Below are 13,834 nucleotides of genomic sequence, written 5' to 3'. Positions count from 1 at the left end.
ATGAAGTTGCAGAGTAGATAGAGGCTGCAGGAGGCTCAGGCCGACAGGCCGGGTCGGAGGGTGGGGGTGGGGGGCAGGGTGTAGGTGGGATTGGGGAGGGGGAGGGTGCCTGGAAGTCTCATCTCCGGAGGAAGGTCGCGGTGGCGTGAGATGGGGAGAAACGCGGCTTCAGGCAGATCGTCCAAGCGGCCGCCGGCGTCTCTGCGCGTTACCTTGGCGCCACCTCCTGGCCGACGCGTGCCTCACACCCACCCCCTGCATCACACAGGCCAGGGGGGAGCTCCGCAGTGGGTTTGTCCGCTTCGTGATTTTTAGAACAGGTAGGACCCTTAGAACTCAGGGTTCCATCCCTTCATCACACATCTGGAGAAACCAAAGCCCAGAACCACCAAGTAACTTGTCCAAGGTCACACAGAAAGTTCCTTCCTGGCCAAGCTCCCATTAGAACCCGCAACTTGCTACAGATGCCAAGATAAACACTCCCTTCCTCAGGGATGCTAAGATAGACAGAATCTCCTCTGCTCATGCCCGGACTCACGATGCTCATGGGGCCTTTCCCCAGAAGCAGACAGTGAGACAGGAAACGAATGCAGGTAGTTTATTTGAGACCAGAACCCAGGAAGCACTGGGTGGGGAGTGGGGAAGTGAGGCTTGAAAGAGAAGGGACAGAAACCAATGCAGCCTACCTTACAGGCAAGCTACCACGGAGGACAAGTGGGGCTCCAGCCCCTCAGGAACCTGGGAGATAGTATAGCACTCACTTGCCATTTGTCCCTCCCAGGGCCAAGGCAGCCAGGGTTTCTCCACCAAGTCTTATCCCTAGCTGGTTGAAAGCTACTCCAGGGTTTTAACTCCCCCGGTACATCTTACCTGCCCCAATACCAGTGCCAACTATGTTTTCAAGACCAGGGGAAGCTCTCAGGCAAGTGACCGCAGGAAGTTGGCTGCTTCCAAGGAAATCTGAATGTCGAGGGCGCTAGTTCTCAAAGCGTGAGTCCCGACCCAGCAACAGAAGCACCATCGGGGAACCAGTTAGAAATTCAAATTCTCGAGCTCCACCCCTGACCCACCGAATCAAGTGTGAGAACCTCTGACCCAGCAGCGCCTGCCACCGACGTTGTCTCCATTTGACATATAGTGGAAACCAAGAGGCCAAGACGGGCAAGTGGCTCATCCAAGGTCACCCAGTAAACAGGTGGCAGATGTGGGTCTTTTATCTCTTTCCACCCTTCTGCCATGCACAGGAGTGAGTAACTCGAGGATCTGGGCTCCAGGCAGGTAGGGAATGAGGGTGAGGTCCGCAAACCCCCGCCTCTCCCCGCCCCCAGACCACCACCACCACTTCACTCCGCTTGTATCCGAATGGTCCTTGGAGCTCTTCCGGGCAGCCTGCCAAGCCAGGTGCCCCCTTGGCTCCCAGCTGCCCTTGCTGCTTCCATCAGGAACAAGCCCTCCCAACTCCCATCCTACAGCCAGCAGGACATTTTGGGGAAATTCCAAGCAGCTTCTTGTCAGAAAAAGGTTGAGACCCTGCAATAAACCCAAGCTGGCCTTATCCTCACAACGATTCGTTGTTCTGGGGCTTTGCATGGGCCAAAGATGGCTCCTCGCCCTCCTCCTCCTCGTCCTCCAACCTTCCTCCCCTCCCCTCCCCTCTGCTCCCACTCCATCTGCCGCTCCTCCTGGCTAGGCTCCCCCTCAGTTGGCTCAGCAGGAAAAGAGAACAGGACAGTTTATTTTTATCCTGAGATGCTGCTGGAGGGAAGGGGGCGGGGGGGGGGGAACACCATCTGACTGAGAAGCAGCAGCTCCTGTTGCAGTTGGGAGGTCAGAAGGAGGTGGGAGGCCCAGAATCTCCCCGAGAAGGAGCTCCACATATAGGTTCCAGAGAGCAGGCAGGGCTGGGAGAAGCAGCACAGGACCAAGAGTAAGAAGCTCTGAATTTGGCACCACTACAAACTGCTGTGTGACCTCAGGCAAGTCACTTCACTTCTCTGGGCCTCTGTAAAAGAAGGGCCGTTTTTGTGAGCATGAATCACCTGAGGAAAACACTTCACAAGCATGATGCCAAATGTGAGGACATCTGGAAACCATCCTGAAGGAGCAGCAGCCTCGGGACATTCTTATTTATCTTCAGAAAGTGCCCTAATTCTGCAGGCCTGACAGTAAGTGAAACAGCTCATCACCCAGCATGTCCACCCCCATCTTTCTTTTTATCTGATGACTTTTTTAATTACCTAAGCAATATGTGAATCCATGATCCTTTTGAAAAAATAAAATAAAGCACTATGGGAAAGCCAAGGCTCCCTTTAACCAACCCTCCCCTAGACCTTCTTCCATTATCACTCTTGGAGTTGTTAATTTTCTGTTCGTCCTTCCAGAACCCTTGTTATGTGTACATATATAATATATACTATATGTATGCACATATCCATAGACACTACATCTTGTTGATTTTGAGTGTGTGCTTTTTAAAAAATTCCATACCTATCAGTCTGCAACCCGCTTTCTTTCCCCCCTAGACAGCGCTTTGCTGTTGATGAGTAGTTAGTGTTTCCAGTTTTTTACTACCACGAAAAATGCTGCAATGGTCATTTGTATATGTCCCCTGGGCACATAGAAACCTCCATGATACATCCCAGAGGGTTTGATGGATATTACTATATTGCCCCCCAAAAGAGTTTTGCCTCCACCTTTAAGAGCAAGTTGGAAGACAGGATGGGCTCCAGGGCAGGGGGGAGAAGTTCTCCGAGCTGAACTGTTTTGTGTGTCTGGAACCTCAGGGGTGCAGACAAAGGCAGGTTTGCCCGGCGCCTGCCCCTTGCCCTCACGCCGCCACCGCAGCTCCAGGCTCTCCGGCCAGGTGCCCGTTTGCCGCCACGCCCCCAGGCACCCCCAGCCTCACTGTCTCTCCTGCACCGAGATGCGGCTGTCTTTGCCATCCTCCTGGGTGACCAGCTGGCATCCGTGTAAGGTCTCCTGCACCGGAGCGACTGGGGTGGGGCAGGGAATATCCTCCAGAAAAATTGTCTCCTCGGGAGCCTTCCTTACGTCCTCAACCGGGTAGGCCTAGGAGTGCCAAGGTGTGAGGGTCTCCCAGCCGCAGGGGCAGCCCCTTCCCCTCCCCTATCCCTTCTCTCCCACACAGAGGGTCAGTGTTGATTCCTGGGTGCCTCCTGCCCCCTGCTGGCTGCACCAAAGGTGACCAGATGCTTCCAGAGTGGGAGCTGCCCCTCTAAGCCAATGATCCAGCAGCCAGGCCCCAAGACGTAGTCCCCACATGCTTCACGCTGGGAAGAGAGTGAAGAACAGCAAATGCCAGGCTTTGCTGGTGGGGCCCGGAGGAGCTTTGTGGGGAGGGGGGCTCTGGCCAGAGAGGGGGGGCGGGAGGGCTGGGGCTGGGGTGCAAGGGGGTGGTGGTGAGAGTAGCCAAATCTGCTGCCACCCCCTGGTTTGCAGGGACAGAGTCTGAATCCATTTTCCTGTAACAATGAGTCCATCTTTTTTTTCCAACTCACCAAACCTCTGCTTTCACTCCCAGGGTGTGAATAACCTACCTTATTCTCTGGCTTCTTGACTGCCTTACCTGGAAAGAAGAAATGAGATGGAGGGTGGGGAAGGCTGGATCGGGAAACAGGTGGCCGGCTCTGGACCTTCTCCGCCCTCCCTTCCTCGTCACCTCCCCACCTGGAGACTCACAGACACAGGCCAGTCACCTCCCCACCTGGGGACTCACAGACACAGGCCGACAGGACGATAAAGAGGACAGCAAAGAGGAGCCCCACCGCAATGGGGATCACCACCAGGGCTCTCTTCCGAGACGGCAGCGGCCGGGAGCCTGGAGAAATGGAGACTTTGGCAGTTGCTCCCCACCCCCAGGCCTGAGGCCACTGTCCCCTGCAGCTCTCTAGACTCCGTCAGTGTCTGGACACTTCTGCATCAGAGGCTTCAAACAGATGGCCCCTGGTGGCATGTGGCCAGCAGGTGTTTTAAGTGTGACCAGCAGTTGTGTTTTTTTTTTTGTTTTAGTTTTTTGAAATATTTGCCAACATTTTTTAATCGGGAGATTCCACATAAAATGTGGATACCCGATTTCTCTTAAAATCTTGGAAGATCTGGCCCCGAGGGACCAGAATTCCCACCTGGCAACCATCAGCTAAAAGTGAGTAGTGGTAACTGTGGCTGCCTGTTCACCATACTTCCCATCACACCGTACTCTCTGCCCAATTGTGCTGTTGCTTTTCTTATAGGAGAATGGATGGGGAAAGTAAATCATTTCTTGTAATGTCTCTATTCTTAGCAGGGAAGTGAGAAAAAGACCAAGAGGTGGGGCTAGGGTGAGGCTAGCAAGGAACTTGCCCTGAGCATAAAACTTAAGGGGCCACCAAAACACTAAGTAATCAGGATAAATAATATTTTAATGCAGTGTTTTTAAAATTCAAACCAGCAAACTACAGCCTGCAGGCCAGCTGCCTATTTTTTAAATAAAGTGTTACTGGAACCAGGACCAAGATGCCAGGGTGCAGCAAAAGAGGAGGGATCCTGAAAGTACAGCATCCCTTTGAAAAACTGATATTTTGTTCATTGTCAATTTTTTGACACTCATTTTGCCTTCTTAAACTATTGCATTAAATATTTATCTTGATGACTGTGTTTTTCGACACCCTCTAGGCACCCTAGTCCCAGCCTTGCCAAAAGGAAAGTGAATTTTAAGAAAAAGCAAAGTATATTTTTCTTACTCCCAACCCTTTTCATTCATTTACAGGACCTGCCTAATCTCTGTGATTAGTTTGTGAGCTGTGCTGTAGACCAACCTCCTCATTCTACAATTAAAACTGGGGCCTGAGAGGGGACAGCGTCACACCGTGCTGGTACTTAAAGCTCAGGGAGGTAGAACAGCATTTACGGGCACCTCCAAAGTGCACTCACAACAATTTAAGGATAGAGGTGCTAGTGTTATCGCATTTCACAGATGAAGAAGCAGAGGTTCCCACAGATAAGTGGCAAAGCTGGGATGCCACCACTCCAAATCGCCTCCCCTTCTCACTTCACCTCCTATCCCTTTCCCCACTCATAGTTCTCTGTGCCTCAGTGTCCCCCTTCAGTGTCCCACTTTCCTAGCCTGCCACAAGGACCCATTCTCCAGGACTCACCACAATGAGCATCGGTCTTGTTAGTCCCCTCCTGTAGCACCACCAGGTCTTGGGATTCACAGCTGTGTACAAAAAGACACGTGCGTGTACACATGTGCACACACACATACACACACAGAAAGTGTCATTAAGTTTCCCCAACCATTAGATTTCCAGCTCCAGAGGGAGGCATTCAAACGATCAACAAGTCTGGGTTCACCAAGCACATATTACTTGCAACATCCTATGCTGGTTATTATGGGATGAAAAAAAAACAAGACACAGTCTCTGTTCATATGGAACTCATGAGTGGAGAGCAAAGATTACTGCACATGAAATCTTGAAGGTGTAATAACAGGAGAGTCTATGCTGAGTGCCAAGCTTTATGATATAGGCTAAAAGGACATAAGAATTGCTCAGAGAAGGGGAGACAGAATCCACGATGGCTGGAACAGAAAGACGATGGGTTCAGTTTGAGGCAGGGTTTCTCACCCTTGGCACTACCAGCATTTAGGGCCAGATAATTCTCTGCTGTGAGGAGCTGTCGTGTGCATTGTAGGATGTTTAGCAACATCTCTGGTCTCTTTACACTAGATCTCGGTAGCATCCCTCTTCCTGAGCTGTGACAACCAAAATGTCTCCAGACATTGCCAAATGTTCCTTGAGGAACAAAACTGCCCCCAGTGGAGAACTCCAGGTTTAAGAGTATTCAGGAAAGATGTCCCCAGGAGGAAAGATCTGAGCGGGCTGGAAGGAGGTGAAGTTTAGAGCAGCGGAGCATTCTGGCTGAGAGAAACAACGTGGCCTGAGGGAGATTGGGGGGTTGTATGTGGGGTGGTGTTAGGGAACCAGGGAAAACTGGGTCCTTAGAAGCAGATCACTGATGACCAGACGTGGAGCTTTCAATGGGAACTCAGCTGGTGAGTCTCATCAGCATCCAACCAGAGGACTTAAGCACTGACAGGAATATTTTTCAAGATTCCACTGTTCACAGAATTCAGAGGAGGGAGAAACTGCAGGATGAGTGGCCACCAGGCGGCCAGTGCAGGACTGAGGATAGGAGGTGACGGAGGCCTGGCCCAGGGTGGCCAGGGCAGTCCCAGGAGGAGGGGGCAGGAATGGACAGAGACAAGAATCACAAAGGCAAAACCACCTGAAGGGGGAGAGGGAAGGAAGGTTCCAAGAGTGCACGTGTTTAATCTTACCTGAAGAGAGTACTTTACACCATGAGACAAAGGTCATTCCCATTTGCCAAACGGGAACATCAAGGCTCAGAGAAGGGGGCCCTGGCCCAGGTCACACACTTCCTAAGCTGCAGCCAGAACGTAACCCTGCCCTCTGCTCCTACTAAACTACAGGCGCCTCCAGTTAGCAGCAGCTGCTCTGTACTAGGCATTGTTCTAGGCGTAGGGGACGTATCATGAAAAACACAAGAAAAGGCCAAGTCTCCATACTTAAACAGTTAGCAAACTACTGGGCACAGGCAGGCACTAAACAAATAACAAGGTGTGCAGGGAATGCTGCTATTTGTGTAAAAAATAGAAGGAGGGACAATCTGTGTGTTTATATGTGTGTATGTATAAATTTTTTGTTTGTTTGCATATGGAATCTCTGGAAAGACCCACAAGGAACTGGTAAAGGGGCTGCCTCCAGGGAAGGGAACTGGGTGGCTGAGATGGCCCAGGGATTAGGGGGCACAGCCTGGAAAAGCCCTAGGAGAAAAAACAGTCATGGAGCAGAAAGGACAAGGAAGACTGAGGAGGAGCGGAAGGAAGAGTGGAAGGAAAACTAAGAGAGGTACCATGGTACCCAAGAAGGAGGAGTTTCCCGAAGGTGGTTCCACAACAGTGTCTATTTCCACTTGGAGAGAGCAGACAAGAAAATGCTGGGAAGTGTCTATTTGCTGTGCCAGGAAGTCACTGTGGATGTTTCATGGGTGCTCGCACATGTGTGAACCTGGGGGAGCAGAGGCTGAAGGACAGAAGGCTGGAAAAATGGAAGGAGGGCCTTGCCTGTCTGGGGCATGGAGCATGGGGCATGGAGCAGAAGGGGGTGGCTCTTTATACCTTGTCCAAGGGCGACACTTCTCAAAAGCAGATGATACACTGGAGAAGAAGCCGATCGGGCAGGGTTCGCAGACGGTGTCAGAAACCCCTGTAGCTGGGAGTGGGTGAGGAGGGGAAGGGAGGGACAGTAAACATGCAGGGATCACACGCCTGGCCCTCAAGGAAGCAAATGGACAAGCGGGGTGGGAAAAGCTTCCTGCTCTCCCTCCAACTGCCATAGCCCCAGGAGGATTCTTCTACCGCCCCCCTACAGCAGACATCCTTGGCAGGCAACAGAATCGAAGAGTTCCATTTCCTGCCAGCTTTTCTCAAGACACTGACAGAGGTTGGAGTCCTCATTCCCTCCATCTCTGGAGCTTAGTGCCCCCTGCCCAGCCCCTCACCTTTCCCATTCCCCTCCAGAGCCACTTACCAGCCTGCTTGACCCCAAAGCCAGGGGGGCACAATCTGTGTTGAGCACAGCTCTCGCAGTTGTCACCAGTACAGTGCAGGCCCTTTTTGCATGCACAGGTGGTGTCTGTTTCTGTGGTGCCCTCCCTCTGGACCCGGAGCCCTAGGTCTGAGAAGAGGTGGGCAGGAAGGATGGGTACCCGTTGCCAATCCACACTCGGAGCCCCACTCCTCGCACTGCCTGCTGTTTCTTCTTAGACCCTCTTCAAAGTTGGAATGGTGAGCAAATTATTTAACAACTAGTTCAACTAGACTCTAACCAATCAGAACAGACTCTGGCTATTAAAAACAAACAAACAAACAAAAAAACACCCAGAATGGCTACCCAGTCAGGAATGAGTGGAATATCAGCCCTGCTCCCAAGCGTGCCTCCCCCAGCAATCCACGCACTGGGGTCGCAGTATTTGTGCTGGTGACAGCGGTGCTCTCTGTTCCAGGTGTCTAGGAATTCGCCTGCACCGCAAAGTTGGCATTCTGTTTCGGTGACCTTGGTACAGTCATTCACCAGTTTCTCTCCTGGAAAACATCAGGAAATGAGGCCATTCCGGCCAACTTGACAAGTCAGACACATCACAAGTGACCAGGCTGAGCTTTATGGCGGGGGCATCAAAGATGAAAGTCACAGGCCCTTCCAGCCTCCATCCTCTGGCGGGGGAGTCCGAAGAGATAGGAGCCCTCGCCCTGGGTAGGCAGAGGTCTACCTGGTAGAGGGAACCCAGAACATTCTGACAGCAGGGCAGGGATGGGAAATCCCAGGGGCTGTTTCAGATTTGAGTTTGCAGTTGACACACAGGTTGGTGTCCATCAGCAAACCAAAGGGGTTCCATGGTGGGGCTAGAACATTGGCGTCTCACCTGGTGGGCACAATTTACAGCACTGACTGTTTATTTGGTACTGTTTTCCTCCACATGCAGTGAATGGTTCTGGGTGGACCTAAAAACAGAATGTGGAATTGGAAGGGATCTGGAACTCTCTGCCACAGCCTCCCTGCCGGAAAGTGAAAGCCGGCGGGACAGAGGGTGCAACTCTGGTGGAAGTCCAAAGCAGATAACGGAGCCCACATACTGCTTTGTGTGTTTGTTTTGAACTAAACTGCCAGCTGATCAGATTATAAAAGCACCCACAGGATCATCCTGATATTTTACAAAGCGATTGCCCAGGAATCTCACAAAGGTCTCTGAACTAAACAGATCCTCCTTTTGGCTCCACTCCTGAGTCTTTCCTCTGCTCCAAGACCTAAAAGGATCTGCGGGCTCCGAGTGCCTCCCCCGGAGTCCCGAGTCCTGGGGCTGGCTGACTTCAGCTGGTCCCGGTCCGGTTGGGGCTATATTTAGCACCTGACCACTTCCTCCTATTTTCCTACCCCCCACCCCCCCCACCACCGCATTTTCTCCCTCCAACCCTTCATCCTCAGATCATCCGGCCCGTCCCTCCTGAAATACCAGGCTTGTGAAGCTGGAAGTATAAAAATCAGCTCTTTCATTTCACAGATGATGAAACCAAAGACCAGGGAAGCTGGGTCACCTGCCCAGGACCACCCAGAGACAGAATCCAAATGAGAAATCAGTCTTGGTGCTCCCACTCTCCATCAACTTGAGGTACCACCCATGCTGCTAATTACTTCTTGTTAATTTAAGTACACTTATTTTTAAAGTAAGTCATGTCATTGCTGGGAAAGCAGGGCCAGTATCACTTCTCAAAAATAAAAAGCAACCCTAAAAATAAAATTCAACAGAAACAAAACAATGTTATTAAACCCCAGTGGGTTGCTTTGCTTGCTGCAGGTCCTCCAGCCCAGGCCTGCTCATGATTTTCGTTTAAAAAGGATGCTAAGCAAGCTCTTGAGAGGCATTAACTATACTCTAACCCCAGAGATGCCTTCCTTGAAAAAACAAGAAAGATTTACAAACAGTGGGTTGGTGTTGTTTAATTCTATATCCATGTGCTCCCTAAAATCATCCCACACTTTGGGAACTGGAGGGTGAAAAGAGCACAAGTTTGAGTCAGACAGCTTTAAGTGCCAATCCCCACTTTGTAACACTTACTAGTTATTTTGCTGCTCTTAGCCTCAGTTTTCTCATCTCTAAAATGGGAGTAATAACACCTGCCCCACAGGTTGGGTTGTGAAGATGAGAATATATATATGAATATGGCCTGACACAGTGTCTAAAACATAGTAAGTGCTCATTAAATGGCAGCTTTTAGTTATCACACATATGCGAGTTTCTGCTTGAATGGCTAGCACCCTGGCTAACTGGCTGGCTGTCCAGGATCTTGCCAGATTGGTGGCTCCCACCGAGCCTGAGCATCTGAGCAAATTACTTATAGAAGTACATCTTACCCCAAATGGGGAAGGAAGTAGAAAAGGCTGCACCGTCTTGTGAATGTTCTCCCCTTTACCCTTTGAACTTCCCACCACACTCTCAGAGCAATGAAAGTCCTTGATGCCATCTCTAAGAACACAAGAAATACAGGTCCTCCTCGGTCCCCAGTCCCCCCAGCTCTGGTCCTGCCACAAAGGAGCTCAAGAGCAGGGCCTGGAGACTCTCACCATCAGAGAGGGACATGGAATCAGGCAAATGTAGGTGCATATCCAAGTTCCACTGTTACCCAACTACCCTGAACCTCAGTTTCCTCGTCTGTATAATGGAACAGTTGGAAGGAATCAGAATGAGAATCCATGTAAAACATCTAGCTCAGAGCCTGATACATAGGCTCAATAAATCACCCCTGCTACTGTCCTTGTCATGGTCCAGCCTCTTCCTGGAGCTGAAATGGGGCTTTGAGGACAGACTCCACTCTTGAGAAGCCCAGACCACCCTTCACCCCACCTCCCTGGCTCTTCCTCCCTCCCTTCCCACAAGGGCCCTCCTCTCTCTCCAGCTCCGCCCTGTCCTGCCTCCTGTCCCCTAGAGTGAAAATGAAAGCTCTGGGACCAGAGCAGCTTCCCCACTGGCTCTCTCCCTTTGCTGCCAGGGGTCATTCCTGCCCAGGCCTCTTGCCGGAATCTACAGTCCCTGGAAAAGGGGGGAGGCCAGAGGGGCTGGGATGAGAGGGCCAGGTACATGGGGATTCCCAGCCTCCAGATTGAGGAACTACAAAAATACATTTAAACAAAAAATGAGTCAAGTGCAGGGCCTCTGAAAATCCCGGAGATATGCTTGGTTGGGTCTGAGCTCTTCTGATGCCTGGAGAACCCCCTGCTGCTCCCCTACCCTTTCTCGGAGCCCCTAGGTCATCTTGAATTCAGGAGGCAGAGACACAGAGCCCTGGGTATTCTTCCTAGATTAGGTCACCCAGGATTTGGGGGTGGGGGTGGGGTGGTGGTTAGAAGCGCTTTACCTTCTCAAAGAAGTACCCAGGCCTCTGCACCCACCCCTTGTTCCCACAAGATGTCCTGGAAAAGGCAGCAGCAGCTGGCCCAGAGATGATAACCACTCACATAGGTTGGCATCTGTCCACATCGGGAAAGGGGCAGGAAAAGGGCCAGACCTTGGCCCTTCCCTTGGCTGGCCTCCCTTCCCGCCGTCTGAGACCCCCCACCGGTCTCTGTGTGGCCAGCCTCGGAGGCAAACCCAGACTCCAGCCATCTTATCAGGAAAAGACTTGAGGTTCCCCAAACCTCAACCCTACCCGTGCAGTCTAGGCACGTTTCTACCTGCAGTGCCCTCCCCGCGCGCCCTCTGTGGCTACCTGGGACCCCAGCCCGGGAGGAGAGAGAGGCAGCCCACCCCATTCCGCCAGGACCGGGGGGACCTTGCCCAGCTTGCACGCTTCCTCTCCCCAAAGTCAGCCTGGATGATCCCTTCCCCTTTTTCCTCCCCATTCCCCACTCTCAAGTCCCAAACTCCCCGCTCGGATCGGGACAGAAATTCAACTCACGGTGGTCAACAAGCATCCCCAGACAAGACACTGAAGAGAGAGACGAACCATGGCGGGGTGAGACCCAGGCGGTGGGAGCAGACAGAGCCCAGGCGGGGCCGCTAGTAACTCCCCGGCCCCAGCCTGTGACCCCGCCCAGGAAGGGGGCGGGGTCTTCAGGGACCAATCGCAGCTGGTCTAGCCCGGTGGGCGGAGCCCCTGGAGTCTCAGCCTTCCGGGATTTCCCCAAAACGTTCCCAGCTGTCTGATTCTGCCGGGAGTTGGGGACGCGCTGGGGGTGGGGGTGGGGGTACGGAAGGGGAAGGATACTCAGAGAGAGCCCCTCTTCCTCTCCCCCTGGGCCCACAGAGGACAGGCAGAGAAGGGCTAGGGGCTGTCCTGTGTCCCGGGGGGCGAAGGGCAAGGAAAAAGATCCCCAGGGATGCTGGGGCGCCGCCGCAGGGACCCGGGCGGTTCTCCCCTGCCACCTCCGGGAATTCCGGCAGAACCGAAAGCGTCCCCACCGCGGCTGGAGGGGCCTGAAGAAGTTCCCCTACCGCAGAAAACGGGAAGGCCACGTGGGACAGAGGAAAGCTGGAGAGGCGTTTCAAGGAAAAGTGTTTCCCACGTCAGAGTTTCGCCCTCTTTCAAAGGAAATTCCCTCGCGTGGGAGCAGCGTCTCAGCCTCCCATCCATCCATTCATCCATGCATCCACGAGTTCCCACCCGGATTCTATTCCATCCCAGCTCCTATCCAACTTACACGCACTTACTCAAAATGGACCAGTCTTTTGGGAGCTCATAGGACCCCTTTGAGGAACTCGGGGGCCCTCTTCTTGTGCAGAAACACACACATACACTTGTGCCTGAATGCCGAGGTTCCATCCCCCAGGCCATCCTTGAACCAGTGTTAAAAATCCTTGCTCTGTAACTCAGAACTCCTGGGTTCTGATCTAGGCTCCACCTGTGATGGGCTGGGCTCCCTTAAGCCTCAGTTTCCCCCAATGAAAACTGAGGATCCTGAACTAGACGCTGGTGGGGACAATAACCCTCCAAGCTGTGAATTTCTGCGCCAAACCAAAAGACCAGGTCAGGCAGGATGGGAGAGGAGTCGCTGCTAACCCAGTCTTCCACATTTGCAGCGCTATGCCTACCTCTGGAACCAACCCCTCCCCCACTGTTCCATCACCTCTGCCACCGCCGGTATGCAGAGCCTCATCTTCTCTCATCTGGGCTCCCCCAACAGCCTCCCTCTTTCCATCATAAGTACTTGCTGAGCATCCATGATGTGCCAAGCAGCCCTCACACCCCCTCCCTCACATCGTTGCAGTTCTCTGATCCAGTCACTTCCATGCTTAAAATCTTCATCAGGCTCCACTATGTCCTCCCTGGTCCTCGGGATGGTCCAAACTCCTTATCCTGGCAGAGCAAGCCCTGCCCCACTCAGTCACGCCCTCTCTCACCACGCTCGCTGCCTGCCATGTCCTCCCACACACACTAGCTTCAGCCATGCTCTTCTTCTCCCCATTTCCCAAACGTGGGTTGCTTTATTTACTATGTCTTTCTGTTGCCTCCTTTCCTTCCCCTTCCTGCAATCAGATACTCACCTCACCCCCTCCTAGTGTTTCCAGGCACTAGCAGGCCGGGCTATAACTCCATTTGCCTGGCCCCATCCGACTGGGAGCTCCTCGAAGCCAGGACTGGGTCTATGCCATCCTGGGCACATAATAGGACACCAACACACATTTGCTGAATGAGTAAATAAATAAACGAGTGGGTCCAGTAACTTCATTCCAAGCACAGCCTCCACCATGAAGAGGAGTTGGGGTGGGGGGATGCAAATCTGGTAATACTGACACTCAGACCCCAAGCTTCAGTGGTCCCTTGGATAGAAGGGGTGGTGGCCAGACACCAATAGGTCAGGAACACTTGAAATCAATGTCCAGGGGACTTCACTAAAACCACCCAAACATACCCAGCATGAAGACAACATTAAAATATATTTTCCTTTTTTAACCTACTTGGAAAACACAAGCACAGTTTTAATTCCTTTGGGAAGGGGGCGTTACTATAATAACTTCAGCTATTACTTGTTCTTTATTTGTTTGATTCCAAAATTGGGCCCTTCACAGAACTGCCTCAAGAAGCAAGTACACAGAATTAAAACATTAATTATATTATATAAAACATAACATAGCAGCAATTAAAGCAGCTTAAATTAATATGTGAAAGAATAAATAGTAGCCTTCGGGTTGCCCCATGGGGCGAAGACCAGATAAGATAAAGGGAAGATATTTTAGTGCATACATATCCCAAGGAGACATG

At 52.0% G+C, this 13,834-nt stretch overlaps 1 protein-coding gene across 6 annotated transcripts; it reads right to left on the bottom strand.

The window, feature by feature from the left end:
• Positions 1–582: 582 nt before the first annotated feature.
• Positions 583–11,680, bottom strand: CD40 (CD40 molecule). 6 transcript variants are annotated; one of them, XR_005213139.1, is made up of 10 exons: positions 11,531–11,679; positions 8,503–8,581; positions 8,039–8,164; positions 7,611–7,757; positions 7,199–7,292; positions 5,154–5,215; positions 3,737–3,838; positions 3,558–3,586; positions 2,040–3,069; positions 583–1,901 (listed from the first exon to the last, which is right to left on the bottom strand). XR_005213139.1 is itself a non-coding variant. In XM_037811932.1 (9 exons), the coding sequence occupies exons 1-9, from the start codon at positions 11,579–11,581 to the stop codon at positions 2,902–2,904; spliced, it is 858 nt and encodes a 285-aa protein (XP_037667860.1). In that variant the 5' UTR covers positions 11,582–11,679; the 3' UTR covers positions 583–2,901. The 6 variants fall into 6 exon arrangements, 2 of the variants coding, with proteins under 2 accessions (XP_037667860.1, XP_037667859.1); XR_005213138.1 differs by having other exon boundaries at positions 583–2,159; positions 2,694–3,069; XR_005213140.1 differs by having other exon boundaries at positions 583–2,002; positions 2,694–3,069.
• Between the last annotated feature and the right edge of the window lie 2,154 nt (positions 11,681–13,834).

This window comes from Choloepus didactylus, chromosome 19 (assembly GCF_015220235.1).
Source record: "Choloepus didactylus isolate mChoDid1 chromosome 19, mChoDid1.pri, whole genome shotgun sequence".
Taxonomy (NCBI): domain Eukaryota; kingdom Metazoa; phylum Chordata; class Mammalia; order Pilosa; family Megalonychidae; genus Choloepus; species Choloepus didactylus.
This window is presented reverse-complemented; position numbering and strand designations above follow the sequence as displayed.

What these genes read in the sequence shown, in the direction of transcription:
- CD40 (XM_037811931.1), bottom strand. Translation starts at nt 11,581, where the DNA reads ATGGTTCGTCTCTCTCTTCAGTGTCTTGTCTGGGGATGCTTGTTGACC. An exon ending in GCACAAATACTGCGACCCCA is followed by an intron (nt 7,758 to 8,038) that starts GTGCGTGGATTG and finishes ACCTCTTCTCAG; the next exon opens with ACCTAGGGCTCCGGGTCCAG. An exon ending in CGTCCTGTCGGCCTGTGTCT is followed by an intron (nt 3,587 to 3,736) that starts GTGAGTCCCCAG and finishes TCTTCTTTCCAG; the next exon opens with GTAAGGCAGTCAAGAAGCCA.